General features: G+C 42.8%; 1 protein-coding gene across 1 annotated transcript; it reads right to left on the reverse strand.

Annotated features, from left to right (window-relative positions):
* Window positions 1–17,767: 17,767 nt before the first annotated feature.
* LOC147444415 (large ribosomal subunit protein uL18c-like) lies at window positions 17,768–18,220 on the reverse strand. The gene is made up of 2 exons (XM_086527855.1): window positions 18,049–18,220; window positions 17,768–17,939 (listed from the first exon to the last, which is right to left on the reverse strand). The coding sequence occupies exons 1-2, from the start codon at window positions 18,154–18,156 to the stop codon at window positions 17,790–17,792; spliced, it is 258 nt and encodes an 85-aa protein (XP_086383981.1). The 5' UTR covers window positions 18,157–18,220; the 3' UTR covers window positions 17,768–17,789.
* Window positions 18,221–19,796: the final 1,576 nt, after the last annotated feature.

Below are 19,796 nucleotides of genomic sequence, written 5' to 3' on the forward strand. Positions count from 1 at the left end.
TACGGATCCAACAAAGTTAGAGATAATAAAAGGATGGCCTAATCCAAGGAATCTATAGGAGGTACAAAGCTTCATAGATACGTGTCCATACTATAGATGCTTCATAGAAAAAATTCTCTCTAATAGCAGGCCCACTACATGACTTAACAAAAAAAGAACGTTAAGTATACATGGACTGCAAAAATGCAAGAAGCTTTTGAGAAGCTTAAGGAGAAGCTTATCTCTCAATGTGTACTCACACTACTAGATCTCTCAAAGCCATTTGAGGTCCAATGTGATGCTTGTGGTGATTGCCTTGGAGCTATTTTGCTTCAAGAAGAGCATGCCATAGCATATGAGAGTCAAAGACTCAATTCCAATTAGTGAGTATTGGGTAAATACAAAAAAGAGCTACTAGCTATTCTATATGTCCTAAACACGTGGAAACACTATCTCTTGGGGACTTCATTCATCCTACGAATGGAACACAAAGCCTCAAGAACTTCATGACACAAACCAAGCTTTCCGACAAACAAATGAGGTGGGAAATTTTTCTTTTGCAATTTAACTATCATATTGCTCACATTGTTGGCAAGCACAATCAAGTGGTCGATGCACTTTCACAAGGACCAAGGGTAAATGTGGTGTCTATAGTAACTCACAATGATGTATCTTTTATGATAGATGAGTATACTACTGATCGAGAACTTAAGTATGTAATTACAACCTTTGCATTAGGGAAGAAAAAAGAACCATTCACCTTGAAGGATGGTTATCTTCCAAACGGCAATAGGCTATGTGTTACTCACCCATACAATAAGAAAGTCATGTATGAATCACATAGTTCTACTTATGCGAGGCAAAGAGGGAATCCATAATCTACTCTTCAAGGAGTAGAAATGTATTTCTGTTGGTCTACCATGAAAAGTAAACATACAAGAATATGTTTCAAAATGCGTGGTATACCAAAAGTTGAAATTGATAGAGAGAAGCAACTTGGATTGTTTAAGTCGACAGCCTTAACAAGAAAACACACTCTGTGCCTGTCAAAAAGACTAGCAAGGCACATCAAATGGCAACCTTCTTTAGATCTCAAATTTTCAAGTATCATGGCTTTCCAACATCCATAGTGTCGGACAAAGATCCTAGAATGACCAGTGATTTTTGGAAGGGTCTCTTTGAGAACCTGGAAAGTAGATTAAATCCCTCTTTCAGTCTATCATCCACAAACGGATTACCAAAGTGAAATAACTAATCGAATGATTCTGAATCTACTAAAAGCATATGTCATGGATGTAGATCAACGTTCTCAATTAGAGAAGTACCTACCTCTTATAGAGTATGCGTACAATGACATTGTACATACTTCTATGGGGAAAGCACCCTTCGAGGTTAAAGAGGGAAGATCCAAAAGTCCCTTACTACTTAAAGTACAAGGGAAGATCTTCACTGCTATGAATATAGCCAAGACTCACAAGAATCTTTTCCAAAGATTAAAGACGTTATATCCATCTCAAAGCAAATGCAAAAAGGGGCTACTGTTAACAAGCATAGAAGAGCCTTAGCCTTTAAGAAAAGTGATTGGATCTTACTAAAGTTTCTCAAGGCTCATCTTAGGCATACTACGGACAAGAACCCGTCGGGCCACCAAGAGTATTATGCTAAACTAACGAAAAGATACTATTATCCTTTTTAAATTCTTAAGCCAATCAATGAGATGGCTTATCAATTAAATTTTCCCAACCATTGGCTCATACACAATGCTTTTCACGAGAGCCTACATAAGCTTTACAAAGGAGCGCCATCAAAAGAAGCAATAGTTGCCGACCCTCCAAAAATCAAAGATCAAGAAGAAGTACTTCAATCTGAGTCAATCCTATGACAATATGAAGACAAGGTATTAAGACACGGTAAGATTATCTGACAATATCTTATTAAGTTAAAGAATTGTCCTTTTAAAGATGCTAAATGGATGCAAGGAACCTAGCTTAAGGATAATATGAACCTTGTCAATGCTTACGATGTTGCACTAGAGTAAGCATATGAAAATGCATTTTAAATGAAAAATGTTTTTGTCTTATAAGACTAGTTCTCTTTTTATTGTGCACAAATTTAATAAGTATGCATGATTAGAATCATGTTTGTGGTGAAGACGTCTCCCAAACACCAAGTAGAACTTGTCACTTTACTTTGGAAGTATGCTATGGACTAGAGAGCAGACATGCTTGCAGCAGCTACGTCTCCCAAGCACCAAATGGATTAGTCATCCATCTTGGAATGATGTCAAAGGGTAAAAAGGGATCCTCTACCCGCTATGTGACATGGACTAATGACTAGGCTTTATCTTCTCTACCTCATAGTCGAGGACGACTATGATTTCAAGAGAGAGGTAATGTCATAAAATATAATATCTAACTTTACCAAATGATTTTCTCATATTAAACCGATCATTTAATGTGGGAGAATAAATGGGAACAAGAGTTAGAATAGAGACATGTGCTTCTAGACCTATCTCAACACGGGACCAAAAGGAGAGATGGTTGCATCTCAATAGGGATCCAAAAGGAGAGATGGTTGCATCTCAATACAGTGGTACAACTGAGGATGGTCGACCTATGGAAGTGCAAGAAATCCGGGCATGGTAGTTTGCAGACAAATGACGGGAACATTGGGCAAGTGGTTGATGCAGTCAGCTAGGTTAAATCCTATGGAACTCAATTAGGTAAGTTGTGCACCATGATCTTGCCTTTTACGGCCGCAAGAAGTGCAAACGTAATTCTCATGTATCTTGTTGTTTCTAGTCCTCCCAAGTGCCGACCTACACCTTTTTCGAGCTAATTGTGAAAAAAAACATTAAACGTCCACACTTACAACATTGATATATAGGAACATCGTTGCTGTTTCTATGTACCGTTGTATAGCTTTGTTTGGTAGGGAGGCTTGTTCAATGTTTATGTTCAAGGGAACTGTGGTGTAATTGTTTTTTAAGTTTTTTAATTTTTGCCGTTATTGCACCTATTTCTAGGGTGGTTCTATCACCCAAGCAAGCAAATTGCCTCGTGATGGAGGTAGGGAGTTCATTCGGTTGCTAGAGGAGCAAAGCTTTCAATGATTCCGTTTCTTTTTTGTCCCAGGTATGATACTTGCATTTGTGCGAGTATCGCTTGTCGCCCAAGTAAAAAAACAGGCAACCACTTCTATTGACAATGATGATTTTGTGCAATGTTGTTGGATCGGCTCCACTATTGAATGTTGTCTTTTTGTTGAAGTTATTGGCACACCGTAAATATGGACATCACGTGCAATACTAAATCTAAAGGAGAATACATGGATAATATCAAGCACAACATCAATAGATGATGTGTGGCTGTTCAGTACTTGGGTCAAAATGGAGGAATTATGTTTACTAGAAGTCAAATGCGGCAAAAAAGGTGTCATCATTGGTGTTCGCTCCAACGATGCTCTCATCGCGTTTACCATGATGCTATTAATTTTTTGCAATGACGAGCGTGAATTTATTATTTTATTGAGCACGAGAAAAGAGTATTATTCCATGGGTGACTAGCAATGAAACAACTATCGATATCATTTTGAATGAGTTGTTCAAAGAATGCATTCTGGTTGCTTGAGGAACCCATGCACGTGCAATTTTTCGGGCCCTTGGGTTATGGGGAGGGAGGAAGGCAATTAATTGAAATAGAGAGAGAGAGAGAGAGAGAGAGAGAGAGATGGGAATTTACAAGGCAAGTGATGGATGAAAGCAATATAATATAAAGAGTGTCTTTGTGCATGGAGGTGATGGAGCTTCAATGTTGCAGAAGAGGAGCGCTACTTTATCTCTTCAACAAAAGATGTGACAAGGCCTAACTTGTTGACGGTGAATTTGCCAGTTCGGACAAGGGAGGCTAGCAGCTCACGTGCATCCAATACTTCAGAAGCATATAAGTCAACAAAGTTTTTGTCAATATGCAATACTTGTTGACTATGTGACCCTCTAAGGAGACGTCAATCGGGGAGGCTTTGCTGGTCAAAATCTTTCCTTCAAGCTTGGGCATCAAAACAATAGTTGTAGATTTTGAGCATATAGAGCAAAAGTCTACCTCTTGCTAGTGATGAATCTTAGTAGATTTGCATTGACCGCAAAAAAAATCCACCAAAATTGAGTTTACATTCACAAAGTGCAATGTGCCAATCACCTATGTATAGCCACTTGACAAGTTAGAGCTTTCTTAAGCTATTATGGTGAAAAAGAAAAAGCAAGAGCAATACTTACTTCTTGATTGTGACCAACATCAAGAATATGGGCCTTATATTCTTCCTCCAAATGATGCTTGAGACGAGAACTTCTGACGTGTGCTAGGATAGTAATATTCAAGACTTAAAGAGTGTATTGCTCTGGCCAGTGAAGGAAACTATGCTTTGTGCAACAAACATAGGATGCACAACGGTCTCAAGAGCACAAATGATAGCGTGGTAATCATCTTTGCGTGCATTCACGAAGCTAAGCTGTGATGGCAAGAGAGGGTAAATATTAGAAAGCAACAAATCTATAAAATGGAAAAGATAAGGAAACCTTACAGTGGCACGATCTTCAATTGCTGGCACATCTGCAACAACAAGATCACCTTGGGAAACACCAACTTTTGAAGTGCTAGCATGGCCTTGTATAACAACAAAAGCTACAGTTCCAAAGTGTGTACGGGTGCCTGTGCATGCAAGGACTGTGCCTCATCCAAAAATTGGTGCACTTTGCTCTCTCGGTAGAAACTAAGGTTGATTTGGAAAGGGTCTATCTTCTCTACAACTGTGGAAGCATTGAAGAATAGTACATAAGGAGATGTGCAACCATATGACTTAGTTTTTTTTTTCACAGTCACATTCTCAATGTGCACAAAGCCTCCTACACTAAGAGTGTCAATGAATTGCACAATGAACAGATCGCTAACAGCACAAGTGATTGTGTCAATGTTGAGTGGATCAACTAGGTCAGCCTTAAGGTAGCGTATATACTTAGCAACTTCTGGGCTTTGTTTGTAAGTCCCATATTGGTTTAGTATACACCCCTCAAATGCAAAACAAGGGCAATGATGTCAACAATGCACAACAAAGGGATCTTAGTGGGAATATAAGGCACAAGAGAAGATGAACCAGTGGGAATTACATCCTCATGGTAACACTCAGTAGTAGTATGGTCATCTAGTTTGGCACCCTCTACAATGTGCTCGTTTTTTGCAGCTGCAAGTGGTGGACCCTCCAGAAAAGGTTTGCTTGCCACAACAAAGAAGAAAACTCGTAAGGGATGGACACAACAATAGAATATCTATGTGGTGGAAGCAAGCCTTACTTAGTTCTGATGTCACCTCGCAAGTCTTGAAAAGTGTACGTATTACTGCACCACTTTGATTCACACGCTTGAGGGATTTGGGCCCAACGCCAAGAGAAGAAGAAACATCAAGCTTAGGTAGACTCAAAGCGCTCCTCGTGCGGAGTGGAGGCACACGATCAAGAATGAGACCACTATTGGGCTCCAAGAATGACGCAACCGTGTCACGGTGCACTATTTTGTTTAACTCTGAAAAATCAAAAAGCAAAATCGCATTATTGTCAAGCATGCATCAAGAATTTTCTATAAGTTATCAAGCTATTGAGTCACCATTTTTAAACTCCATTAAGCGAACATCACTAGATTCACTGCACATAGGTTCCACATTGTCATCGTAGCCATCGTAACATCCATCGAGTGTATTTTGTGAGGAGTAAGAAGTAGCCATATTAAGAGAGGATGGTAAATAATGCTCACACAACTATTACTTGATGTGTTCAAAAGAAGCAAAGTAAAAAGAACATCCTTTAGCTAAAGGATAAATAAGTTCATAGAAACAATACTTCACACACTGTCAGAGGGATCTTAGGATCAATAAGGGGGAGGTGTAGTCTTGAACTAATTTTTGCAGAAGAAGAAACACCAGTTATATACTACAATTTTCCCTTCTCTTTCTCAATGTTTACTAAGTCTTCAGGCTAACCTAATATTAGATCTATTAAATGCATTTGACACATATTTAGACACATGCAAGAGAACATCAAATTCAAAGGCATTAGTGAACTAGTGGACAAAGGTACATCAATCAGAAAGGGTACCCCCAGTTTATCCATTTATATTCTTCTTGTCCATAGACTGTACAATTTGCCAAGTTGAGTTAGATCCAAGAGTGTGTATTGGTGGTCTAGGGTTCCTACCATGCTCATGCGTAGAACACAAAAAAAACAGCGAGAGAGAGAAAGAGAGAAGGAAGAGAGAGAGAGAGGGTGTGTAATCACGAGGTTTCTCTTCACAAAATCAAGGAAAGAGAGTTTGAAAGGAAAATAAATTTTGTATGCTTGGAACTGCACGTTGCACAAAGCGCAGTCTTGTCAGGGTAGCCTAAGGCGGTGATGCAGACGACTGCAGAACTCGCACGTGTCACAGTCGCTACTGCAGGCTGCAACAGAACGCGAGTTGGAGCTGGGACCTCACCAGTGTTCGTGGGAAATTGCTTCTCAACTTAATATCATGTCAATTTGTATTTCAAAAATGCCGGTTGAGGGAAAGAGGAAAGAGAGGAATTATGCCCAGAAGTCGAGAAGAACAGTGTGGACGTTGAAAAGCCAAAAAGGCAACCTACTTTTAAAACATTTCCTCTTGACAAAATCTTGATCTATCCCTTTCCGTATTTTCGATAGTCTCTTATGGTGCGCACATGCACCGTTCACCTCTGCGTTCGGCCAAAAATAAGCTGCCATATCAGCTGGCCCCGCCACGCCCCTGTCTTCAAGGTACCGGATCACCAACGGTCTCACTGTAATGGAGCCCCCCCCCCCCCCCCCCCCCCCCCCCCTTCCCCTTTCAGCACGTTCAACAAAGGTTCGTGACGTTCGCATGGCGGGAAGGCAGTTCAGAGAGCAGTAGACCTACAAAAGCTGCCATGCCTTGGCGTGGACCAGCCGGATTCGTTCCCGCTTCTGCAGTGTTGATAATGAGCTCTGAACGCTGCGATCGTGTTAGGAAATAAGACGTAGCTAAATAGATAATTGAGTAGATTACTTAATGGAGAGAGACAGATCTACATACACGAGATTATAGAGTAGAGAGAGAGAGAGAGAGAGAGAGAGAGAGAGTACACACGATATACGTGGTTCACCCAATGTGGGCTACGTCCACGGGAAAGCAGCCAATCAATGGCTTTAGTACTTCAAAACAAGAAGTAGTTTACAAAGGGATTATACCCTTAATGGAGCTCCCGCCTTGCTTCACTCTCACCACCTCACACTCACCTTGTTGCATCAACTTCACACACTATGAAATGTGTGTAGAAATGGCCTCCTTTTATAGGCCAAAAGGGTTGCCCTCTCTTATGAGAGGTAGCCATGTGTAGCCGCCCTTGTGTGAATAAGTCCAAATCGGACCCTCCAATCCGCCCATGTGTGGCCACCCTTGGGAAGACAAGTCCGCTTTTGAATTCGGCCACCAGCCATCGGCCATTGACTTCCGACCACCGACCACCAGCCATTGACTACCGGCCACCGACCAACCGACGGTTGTTTTCCGACCACTTTCCAGCCGCCGTCTGGCCATAATATTCCGACGAAAAGGAATATTACGGCGATGAAAAAAAAAGTCTCGCCGATCGTTTGCATGTGCGCAAGCTCGCATTCGGTCGTCACCTGTTCAATAGTGAACGGTCGCCTACGTGAACGGCGCATGTGCACTCTACATCTAGCGTTCGGGGAAAATGTGCCTCAGCTCAATATCATGCCGTTTCAAATTTTGGAAATGCCGTTTGAGTGCAAGGGGAAAAGGAGAAATTTTGGCCCAAAATAGAGAACAATAGTCTAAAAATTCAAGTAGGCGTGCCCAATTTTGGAAGCAGCTCGATCAACGGGTATCTTGGGAGATCCCTTCGAAAAGCTTTTAGTGAAAAAGGGGCGAGGACGCACGTGGAGGCGGGAGAAAAAGTGGATGGTGTGTGTTGGGCGCGTATATATTGACATTTCATTTCTCTCTCTCTCGTCTCTCTATCTCTTGGTACAACGGATGCAGGCACGCGGAGGTTGGTTGCAGAGGGGGAGATGCGATGCCGATGCCCTGTGTGTGTGTGTGTGTGTGTGTGTGTGTTAGGCGCAGGTTATATGGGTGCAGAGCGGATGCAGGCGGGGGGAGGTTGGGTATGGAGGGGGTGGAAGAGATGCGATGCGAGTTGTGGGTGCAGGCGGGCGGAGGTTGGGTGCAGAGGGGTAGAGTTGATGGGCCGCGAAGCAGGAGAAGCAGGCATCCATGGCGCTGCGCAGTATGTGCTGAGCTGGACAACATACGTGGAGTTTAGCAGCAACATCTGGGTAGATTCCGGCTAATGCGGGCGCAGACCGAGTAGCTTTGGCAAGGTAATTTTCTAAACTTTCCTCTTGGCAAACTCAAGGAAAGGAGTTTTTCTTGTTTGGAAAAATGATCTTTCCCGAATAGTAGTAGGCTCTCTCTCTTTCTCTCATGTACGTGCACATGATGGTCTCTCTCTCTCTCTCTCTCTCTCTCTCTCTCTCTCTCTCTCTCTCTCTCTCTCTCTCTCTCTCTCGGGTCTGCAGGAGTATGGCTGCATTTAGTGAAGTGCAGGAGCCTCAAGACGACGTCTAGACAGGTTACACAAAATCGAGGTGATGGAACTCTTGAGCACACGTCAAGCTTGCACATGCTAATGCAGGCAGGTTCGACTTCCTTACATGTGAAAAACAAGGTGAGGGATGGCGCGTATGCTCAGATGTTGAGCTCCGTCCTGTGCGTTCCGCCTCGCGACTCCAATCTCCCATTGTCAGGTCACGTGGCGTGCTTACTCTCTTCAGCTGCAATTGTAGACGGCTCCAAGCAAATTTTTGCACGCCTTCTCACCTCGAAAAATTATGGTCGTCCAGGTGGATGCCACCCATGAAAGTACGCCCAAGCTAGCCCAACACTAAGGCCTTTCCTTAGCAAGCCAAAAAAGATACCAATTGCATGACAACATAAAGCCACTTTTAAATCGAAACTGTTAGCAAGGATCGATTCAAACAGTGAAAATCTTACCTCAGCTAAGATAACCGCTAGAGACTTCGCTTGTTGTTATCCCATCACTAATCTCTTCTTAATCATCTATTGGGGCTACTGGTAGGTTCTTAAACTTACTCAATAGCCAGGAATATTCTCATCTCGTCTGAAGTCCCATTTTAAAAGAAGTATGATTGCAGGATTCGAACTCAGGCGATCAACATCATTAATCGCTACTGTAAGCCAAGGGGGCGAAGGGCTTGTGTGCATCTGCCTGCACTGAATAAGTTTTAAAAAAAACCTATGAAGCAGCCCCTGGCACCGCGCCCAGCTGTGGTATCGCGTCCATGGCCTTTCCTTCGCAGAGCTTTGAGAGAGAGAGAGAGAGAGAGAGAGAGAGAGAGAGAGAGTCGTCAGACATCATGCAGTGTGTGTATATGTGTGTGTGTGATAAAGAGTGAGAGTCGTCAGACTATGCACTGAGAATCGCAAGAGATTCTCCTTAATGTGTCATTTCTCACAATCGAGGAGACATACTCTTCTTATTTTATTTTAAAGGGGACGACACATCCCTAAAATGGAACCCATCCCATTCTTGACCCTACTTATGATTGTGGCAAACAATGAACCACACGTCCACAACCTCATTGCTATAGGCTACATTTACTTCCTGCTTGCAAAGCTAAATCGTCCTACCTTGCAGGTTTGCATTCATTTTTGCCACAAACTTCAAAGGCGAGACGAATAATGCATTGTTTATTGGTTGATAGCATAATATACCATCAATCAGTCACATCTCATGAGATTTTGAAGTCAAGCATACTTTTATGTGCTCGCTTTCCCTCGCTTTCAATGTTGACTTCGTTTTAAGTTGGGCCTCATCACTATATCACGCGGGCATGCTCAAATGGGATCAATGGTGGAGATGGACAACGTGGGGTGTGCCAATCGTGGATCGTCAGATTCAACAAATGTTTCGAATTTACAAATTTGCCCTGAATTTATTAATTGGCCCACATTTACAATATGACATACTCGAATCCCCTATATTTCAACAAATGCATATGGGCGTAGTGGTTAATGCACATGGCTCGCAGTAGGGAGGTTGCGGGTTCAAGACATGGAGTGCGTACTGCCCCGAATTTACTTTTCTCCTCGAATTTATGAAATGTCCTGAATTTACAAATGTGCATCTGAAGTCCGAATCACCTCAACCATAGATCCCAGTTGAAACCGCTTGTGCAAGATAGTGTGGAGAAAAGTCCGGTTCAAGCTTATAGCATTTACTATTGTGTGTGTGTGTGTGTGTGTGTGTGTGTGTGTGTGTGTGTGTGTGTGAGAGAGAGAGAGAGAGAGAGAGAGAGAGAGAGACTTACTTTCCTTTTGATCTTAGATAAGTGGAGGGAGATAACCCCTGATGAAGTACAAACAAGTGAAAGGGTCACAGCGGCTTTCTAAAAAAAAAAGAAAGTGATAAAGTCATTAGGTTGAGTTTAATTAGAATCCGTGTTTGTGAAAGGATTGCCTTAGCTTAGCCTTAAGTGGATTGAAAATCGAGACTAGCAAGTTACAAACCATGGTAAAGGGAAGAAAAAAGGTGAAATATGTGAGAAAATAGTTCAAAAATCTTGGAAACTTATGTAGTACTAGTATGTGACCCTCGCGTTGCTGCGGCTACATGTGCGTTAGTTTAAGCAACCATTGTTCCCTTTCCCTTCATAGGGAGGGCAAATGTGGGCAAAGGCCTATGATTCTCATGTGAGCTTTTATAGCTCTTTAATATACTTGTACATCAACCACCACTATAACTACTTTCTAGATGACAATGTATGACAACACACAAGGTCTAAGTGCCCTCCACATTCACATCAACCAAGCACAAATCTATCTTTTGGTTCAACACTATGTTTACCTTTTCGAGTGTAAGATCTAACAACTAATAAAGTGTAGCTACTCTCCACATTAATATTCTTGTGGATTGACCAAGGACAAATCTCTTTCCAGTTGGTCATGCCAAGCTCCAACATACTCCTCCTAATCATGACAAGTTTGTCCCTGTCCCCTACCCCCCCTTCTCTCTATCTGTGTGTGTGTTGAGTCAAGAATTATCAGGTCAATTTGAGGTCCCTTGGGAATGAGTTAAGTAATGGGCTCCCTTTCCATGATGTCTTGTCTTAACATCCTATGTTTCTCTCTAAGGAGGCAACAAATTTGCGATTAGGCTAGAGACGTCCCCCTCACACAATTGATATGGAACCCTGGTGAGTGGTAGTGGCCCTCTAAATAGACTAATAAAGAGCTAGTATCCTTCTTTGGATATAGTGTTTGCATTGAACGACGAATTCTTTAGATGCATTAGCATCCCCTCTCACCATCCTTACCAATCAAGGCATTGGTCATGATAGCAACTCTCCCATGCTTCTCTCGTGTAGTTTTGGTCTTGCATTTGGGACATCGCAATCAACTAAGTCATCAACTGCAATTTGTTGGCACTTAGGATGCATGTACCAGCCATGACTCAACATGCCAACATTACACAACATAGTAATAGAAGAAACTTTGCCATTGGTATGCAAAACTGATTTGGTGAGTAGTGTGTCGTTTGCTTCTCAAAGGTAGTATTCATGATGGGTGTGTGACCTGGGGGTGATTGCATAGCTATAGCAACTTTGTCTCTATATGCGGGTAAATTTCAAAATTTATAGGCTGGATTCACTCAATCTAGCAAGCATGTACACTTGCATCTACCAAGACTCATCACATGGATGTTGAGGTCTCTTGCAATTAACCATAAGCATGTTAGTAATAAGTCGCATATTGTTTTTTGTGTACATTTGGGCACCATTGGCACCTTAAAATGTGAATGCAATGAAAGTTCACTCAATCATTTCTCTTTGCAAGAGTTTTGGGCATCATGCTAAAAGAAAGGGCGTGCTGCAAAATACACGCACACACACACACACAAACAAACATACACACATGCATGTTCTTCTTTGATAGAGCAGAATGTATTCAACCATTCACATGGTTGCCCTTACCCATATTTTATACCATAGCAGCCAATTGGCTTAGCCTCCACTCCCTTAAATGTGAAATAGAGCATTGAGGCACTACATGGAGGAGAGTCTCTTTTTGTATGCGAATTATATCCCTTAACAATTTGAGAGTGCGATCATCATACCCTACATGAGTGCTCAGCTTTTCATCACATCAAACTTGCTTTACCCACATTTTAGCCCATACCATGGCCTACATACCTTTCTCTCCTAGCCACCTCATGGATTCAACTTGTCAGTGACCACCCTTATATCCATATTCTTTGAGCATGTTCCATGTTGTACTTGGTCCCATAGGTCATTGTGACCTCTCTCTCTCTCTCTAGTTTGTAGTATTAAAATGAAGCATGTGAGAGGCGAAGAGCTTGGTCGTGTGCACCAGCGAGCCTACTTTCTGCTCGATCACGAGCCAACTCTTTTCTCTCTACCTATCTAATTGTGGTGGTTAAGAGCCTCGAAACGGGCATAGCCTTTCACATGGTCGACTTTTGAGGCCCTCTCGGTTAGCAAGAACCTGCTCAAAATCTATCTCATCACTCAATCAAATCAAGCATTAATCTTCGAAAAGCCACCAATTTTCTTAACTTGCAAACAAAGCTAGAAGGCTATTTAGCCATTCCAAAGTGACCAGGCTCCAAATGTAAGCAAAATGACATGGAGAGAGTCACAATGGAGGCAGCCCTACAATAAGAGACCGGAGTCATCATTTCTAGGGGGAGGCCGCATTAGGTATGTAACACCAAGGAGGATCCAAATGAGCAAACGATTGCTAACTCCAAGACCAAGGCCAATACCCTCGACTGGTAATGATCATCCTCCAATGCAATCACTTCAGTGTTCTGGAAAAATCATTTTTTCAAACGTACAAACTTGCTTTCCTTTAATTTTCCAAGAGAAAATTTAGAAAATTAGGTTTATTTTGCAGGTTTTTACACTATTTTCTCTATTTTGGGGCGAGAATTCTCCTTTTCCCCTTGCCCTCAACCGGGATTTTTGAAATTGAAAACGGCATGATATTAAGCTGAGACACATTTTTCCCAAACATTGAATGGAAGACCCACCTTGCACAACCGTTGCCGTGAGCACTGTTGCAGCAAGCAATGCCACCTGTCCCCTTTGCAGAACCCCTTTTTTCTTGCCTATGTCAGGAGTTCAAGATGTGAAAACTTGGGAAAGCTAAAAAGACTAGATGGTCACGTTGGAGCTCTCAACATTGTAGCATCCGCTGACTGGCCGAAAAAAGATGAAGAAAGTGTGGAGACGAATGTGGGACTCTCTCTCTCTCTCTCTCTCTCTCTCTCTCTCTCTCTCTCTCTCTCTCTCTCTCTCGGTGTGGAGTTGCAGCTAGGCAAAAATGGAGCTCGTCGGGATCAAGGGTGGTAGATAGGCAACGGTAGAGGAATAGGTGGCTCAGCAAGCGCTTGTGGCAAGTGGGACATGTATTGGATCCAGAGTCTTGGCGTCCCGGCACAAGCAGAGGATTGAGGTTGTATAAGGGTGTGGGACTCGTGGCGGATCAGCGTTGGCAACCAGGGGTGTTGATAGAGGAGACTATATGAGGCCTATCGTGGCAACATTTGAGAAGTTATACATGAAGTAAATGGAGGGTTGTGTTCATGATCGAGTTTAAGGCGGGGCGGGGGGGAGCATTCTTTGTCAAGCACCAAGGCCAATCAATGGCACTCTCTCTCTCTTTCGAATAGAAATAGACATACACACTCCTCAGCAGGACTAAATGGGATTGGCTCTCTCTCTCTCACACACACACACACACACACACACAAAGCTACAACAAATAATGAAGAGGTCTCTCTCTCTCTCTCTCTCTCTCTCTCTCTTACCTGCGACACACATGATAGTGCCGTAGAAAATGAAACATAATCTCTCTCTCTCAGACCTACGATGTGCCGCATCTCTCTCTCTCTCTCTCTCTCTCTCTCTCTCTCTCTCTCTCTCTCTCTCTCACACACACACACACACACACACACATACGCGCACATATGCATACATCACATATGCACGTTCGAGGTGGACCAACTTATCGACGTGTGACACAACTCGTTACTCGTTATTTTCCCAAGCTGCGAAGTAGAGCCACCCTTTACAAAAACAAAAGTAATCACCCTTCAAAATTGAAGACCCGAGTGAAACTCCATGGCCTTGCTAAAGACTTAAAATGATATAAAAATATTTATAGTACTAAGTATTGTGAATTTTTGACAAAAGGAAGTCAAAACTAAGTCTTTTCATTTTCTACCATCAATGTACTTGCTATCTACCCTTCACTCTTACATTTCAAACCAAATGTTTCTTGAAGCAAGTTCTTGAAATGAAGGATGAATGCCCTCTCTTTCCTTGAAAATTTTAAGCTCATTTATATATAGTATAATTTTAGTCACTGTTCTAGAAAAATCAAATTTTCAAACGTACAAAATTGCTTTCCTTTAATTTTCCAAGAGAAACTTAAAAAATTAGGTTTATTTTACAGGTTTTTAGACTATTTTTCTCTATTTTGGGGTGGGATTTCTCCTTTTCCACTTGTCCTCTATCGGCATTTTTGAAATTGAAAACGGCATGATATTAAACTGAGACACATTTTTCCCAAACATTGAATGGAAGACCCGCCTTGCACGACCATTGTCGTGAGCACTATTGCAGTAAGCAATGCCACTTGTCCCCTTTGCAAAACCGCTTTTTTCTTGCCTATGTCAGGACTTTGAGATGTGAAAACTTGGAAAAGCTAAAAAGCCTAGATGGTCACGTGGAGCTCTCAACATTGTAGCATCCGCTAACTGGCCGAAAAAAGACGAAGAAAGTATGGAGACGAATGTGGGACTCTCTCTCTCTCTCGTGGTGTGGAGGGTCGCAGCTAGGCAAAAATGGAGCTCGTTGGGATCAAGGGTGGCGGACAGGCAATGGTAGAGGAGTAGGTGGCTCAACAAGCACTTGTGGCGAGTGGGACATGTATTGGATCCAGAGTCTTGGCGTCCCGACGAGCAGAGGATTGAGGTTGTATAAGGGTGTGGGGCTCGTGGCGGATCAGCGTTGGCAACAAGGGGTGTTGATAGAGGAGACTATATGAGGCCTATCGCGGCAACATTTGAGAAGTTATACATGAAGTAAATGGCGGGTTGTGTTCATGATCGAGTTTAAGGCGGGGGGGGGGGAGGGGAGCATTCTTTGTCAAGCACCAAGGCCAATCAATGGCACTCTCTCTCTCTCTCTCTCTCTCTCTCTCTCTCTCTTTCGAAGAGAAATAGACATACACACTCCTTAGCAGGACTAAATGGGATTGGCCCTCTCTCTCTCTCACACACACACACACACAGCTACAACAAACAATGAAGACGTCTCTCTCTCTCTCTCTCTCTCTCTCTCTCTCTCTCTCTCTCTCTCTCTCTCTCTCTCTCTCTCTCTCTCTTACACACACACACACACACACAGACCTGTGACACACAGAATAGTGCCGTAGAAAATAAAAACTTCTCTCTCAGACCTGCGATGTGCCACATCTCTCTCTCTCTCTCTCTCTCTCTCTCTCTCTCTCACACACACACACACACACAGACACACACACACACACACACACACACACACACACACACACACACACGTACACATGCATGCACATGCATGTTCGAGGCGGACCAACTTATTGACATGTGACATAGCTCGTTGTTCGTTATTTTCCCAAGCTGCGAAGTAGAGCCACCCTTTACAAAAACAAGGTGAGGGATCACGAGGGCCTGCCCACAATGAGATTTTTTCCATGTATTTGCAACTCTACTTCATTAGCATGGCAGGGATGGAAATATACGGGATATGGGTATATACCACCCGCCTCAGTCGTGGGTAATGCAATTTCTTTACTTCTGTTGGCGTCATCATGGTCCCAGCAATTCAATGAGTTTTCACAGCAATTTCTCACATTTCTCAGAAGGAAAATCTGTGCCAAAAGAAAGCTTGCACAACACATCATCAAAGGCATTGTTCCGATTGAAGTTTTGAACGTGTATTTCTCTCACAATGAAGGGATGGAAGGCATATATATTTTGATAAGAGCCCCAAGTACGAGGTTTTGATTCATTGCAAAGCATTGATAGATTGCTAAGCATGTGTTTTTATATCCTTTCGACTATACATTACAGGGAAGAGAGCATATGCTGCAAAACACCCATGACAAGTATCATCTCCATGGGGGTAGGTTGAGAGTCTTCACATTATTCTTGGCAAATGCTCGTCCAAACCCGACCAAATTTCATCATATTATCGTCCAATGAGGCACAAGTAATGGTTCGAATGGACCTGAAGTGTTAGCCTCGGGGAACAACACCTACAAACTTTGCCATGGGTTTGACCACACTCCATAGGTTCTTCATTCGATAACCTCTAGCCAAAGTGTAAAGCCATACCCCTTAAGTTTTCAGGTTCCTTCTCTTTCGTGGGATAGACATGGAGACTCAAAGGGCGTAGGAACAACGGGCACATGTTGTTCAGAGCCCTTGCAAAGACCTGACGTTTTCGATGTGTTTAGTGAGATTGCATGTAAACATCAAAATAAAACCTTCCCTACATGTCAAACAACTGTTCCCAAATTGTAGAGATTCTAAAGGACAGACATGCCCTGCACGTGAAAAAATCAGACCACAGTTCTATTGGATAAAATCAGGCATTAGAAAGACTGAATATTGGCACCATCAACATAGCCTTGGTCAATTTTACATGTGCATTGAAGAAGCAAAAAGAAAAACTGGTGCGAGAGAGAGAGAGAGAGAGAGAGAGAGAGAGAGAGAGAGAGAGAGAGAGAGAGAGAGAGAGAGAGAGAGAGAGAGAGAGAGAGAGAGAGAGAGAGAGTTGACATAGTCATCAATACAACCAATGCAATCAGTCCATGCACCTAACATTGAAGTACTAACAAATAACCACTTTCTGATGTATTGTACTACTTTTGGGAGCTGCAGAAAAACACGCCCACAGATTTTAAACAACGCTATCATTCTCCAATCCGGCAGTTACAACATCATCACTCTGTTAAACCTCTCATAGAGGAAAAACCACCTTACTTCTCTAAGCATAACCGTTGAGGTATCAAGTGCCACATTGAGCATCTATAGGCAGGCGAACCAAAGAAAGCTCAGTCAAGACCTTGTGCCCCTATCCTCACAAATCAGAACAATGCAAGTCTAGGAAAACCACAAGTCCTGAATGCCAGGATCATAAATAGGTACACATCCCGAAAAAACCCATTCAGCAACAAGCTGAAGGAAATAGCATCAACAACAGGCATTCACAGGTCGTAAGCTCCACATTGCCATTTCAAATGAAAGACATTTTGACTAACAAGGGAAAAAAAAACTCACGATCAAATTAAGTCTACAGTTTTGCAACGTCAAAATCAAACTAGAGGCATTTTGATTGCCACCAGCTGTTGAAGGTATTTTTGAACCCCAAAACAATAGCGTTCACAATCACCTCTTCAAACCCCATTGACACATATAATTGTTGAAGACGCAAGCTTATTAAAAACAGTAAAAAAGCCTAAAATTTGATAAGTCTGAATAAGGCTTTTCTCGTGGATCCACTGGTTGAATGATACAATATCACACGATTGAGTTTGGCAGAGCATCCAAAAAGTGGGATTCAATCAGAAGGGAGCATATATTACTGTGTTTGACAGCAGGAATGTATGATCAGACCATTTAGAAGTCCAAGCCATGCTCCCGAGCTGAATCCGCGAGTGCTTTGATACGACCATGGTACACAAAACCGCCTCGATCAAAAGCTACTTTTGATATGCCTTTGGCAAGACAGGATTTTGCAATCTCCTCGCCTATTTTCTTGGCAGCATCCTAATGCATTGAGCAGACAGAACAAATTAACAGAAAAGAACCTTGTGCAAATTCATCAAAATGGACTCATTCTTGCAACTTGTCAAAACTCAAGCGATTGAGCACTTACAACTGTAGGTCCTGCCGTAAGGTTAAGTTCATCTCGAAGAGACTTGTGGATGGTAGAGGCAGAGACTAGGGTACAGCCCTTGGTGTCATCAATGACCTGGGCATACATGTGCTGGTACGACCGAAACACTGCAAGGCAGGGCCTCTCTGTCGTTCCACTAAGCTTCACAATGCAAAAGTTTCTCCAACATAGTTAGCCAAACGCATGCCCATCACCAACCAGAACCACCTTCTCATGTTCGGCTCACATGATAGCACATTGAGCAGACATACGAGCATAGACATTTTTCAAGTAGATTCATCGTGAGCGTCTGTGTGTGTGTGTGTGTGTGTGTGAGAGAGAGAGAGAGAGAGAGGGAGAGAGAGAGAGAGAGGCAATCGAGGGTTTGCAGGAAGAAGGTAAGGAGGAAGGTACATAGGAGGATCTGCAGGAGTATGGCTGCATTAGTGAAGCGCAGGAGCTTGAAGAGACGTCTGGACAGGTTGCACAAAACCAAGGTGATGGAACTAACAAGCCCCAGCCCGTCTTCTGCGTTCCGCCTCGCGACTCCAATCTCCCATCTCGTGAAGTCACGTGGTTCAACTGCAACTGCAGATGGCTCCAAGCCGATTTTTACACGCCTTCTCACCTCAAAAATTGTTGGCCATCCACGTGGACGCCATCTGTGAAAGGACGCCTTAGCTAGCCCAACACTATGGCCTTTCTTTAGCAGGCCAACAAAAGTAATCACCTTTCAAAATTGAAAGCTGGAGTGAAACTCCATGGCCTTGCTAAAGACTTTAAATAATATAAAAATATATAGTACTAAGTATTGCGACTTTTTGACAAGAAGTCAAAACTAAATCTTTTCATTTTCTACCATTAGTGCACTTGCTACTTACCCTTCACTTTTACATTTCAAACCAAATGATCTCTTATTTACCGTTCGCTTCTACATTTCAAACCAAATGTTTCTTAAAGTAAATTCTTGAAATGAAGGAGAGAGTGACACATGGATGCCCTCTCTTTCCTTGAAAATTTCAAGCTCAATTATATATAGTATAGATTTTTGGTTCGCTTCTTTGTGAGGAGTAAATTCGGGACTTTCTGGAATATTGACTAGAGTTAATTATAGAATGCAAGAAAACTCAAGCCATATGAGGCCCTAAAATGAATTGTGAAATAAAAAGAACTCATCAATGTGTGTGTGTGTGTGTAGAATTTACTATATGCGCTCTATAAATGGCTCTATACTCTCTATCATATAGAATCTCCCTAGATTGTGAGAGACTCTTTCATACAAGTCAAAAGAAAAACTCCCCATGTTGCCATCGCAGCTATGCGAAGCCCCCCTCCCCCCCCCCCCGCGCGGCATGCGCGTGGTCTCGCGTCCCAAAATCAACTCCCTCTGTGAGACCCCCTTCACCTTCCCTCATTGCTGAGGCCATCAACTTAGCCATGCAATCGACTTATCCTCTCTCTCTCTCTCTCTCTCTCTCTCTCTCTCTCTCTCTCTATGTGTTTGCACTAGTAAAACATTCCTGCCTTGTCCGCGATGATGACAAGGAAGGTGCCATGGCTTGGTGGCGACAAAGGAACAATGTGTCGCACGCAGCAAACATGGCCATTCCTAGGCTGCCTCCCTCCCTCTTGCTCCTCATGGCACACCAGCCCTGACCCCTCCTCCTGTCGTCCCTTGATGTGCCCTATCCACCTCCTCCGCTTCTCACGATCACCTTCATCAAGGGACTCAGAAAATGCGCATGCTA

This window comes from Adiantum capillus-veneris, chromosome 13 (assembly GCF_014529385.1).
Source record: "Adiantum capillus-veneris isolate H3 chromosome 13, ASM1452938v2, whole genome shotgun sequence".
Lineage (NCBI taxonomy): Eukaryota > Viridiplantae > Streptophyta > Polypodiopsida > Polypodiales > Pteridaceae > Adiantum > Adiantum capillus-veneris.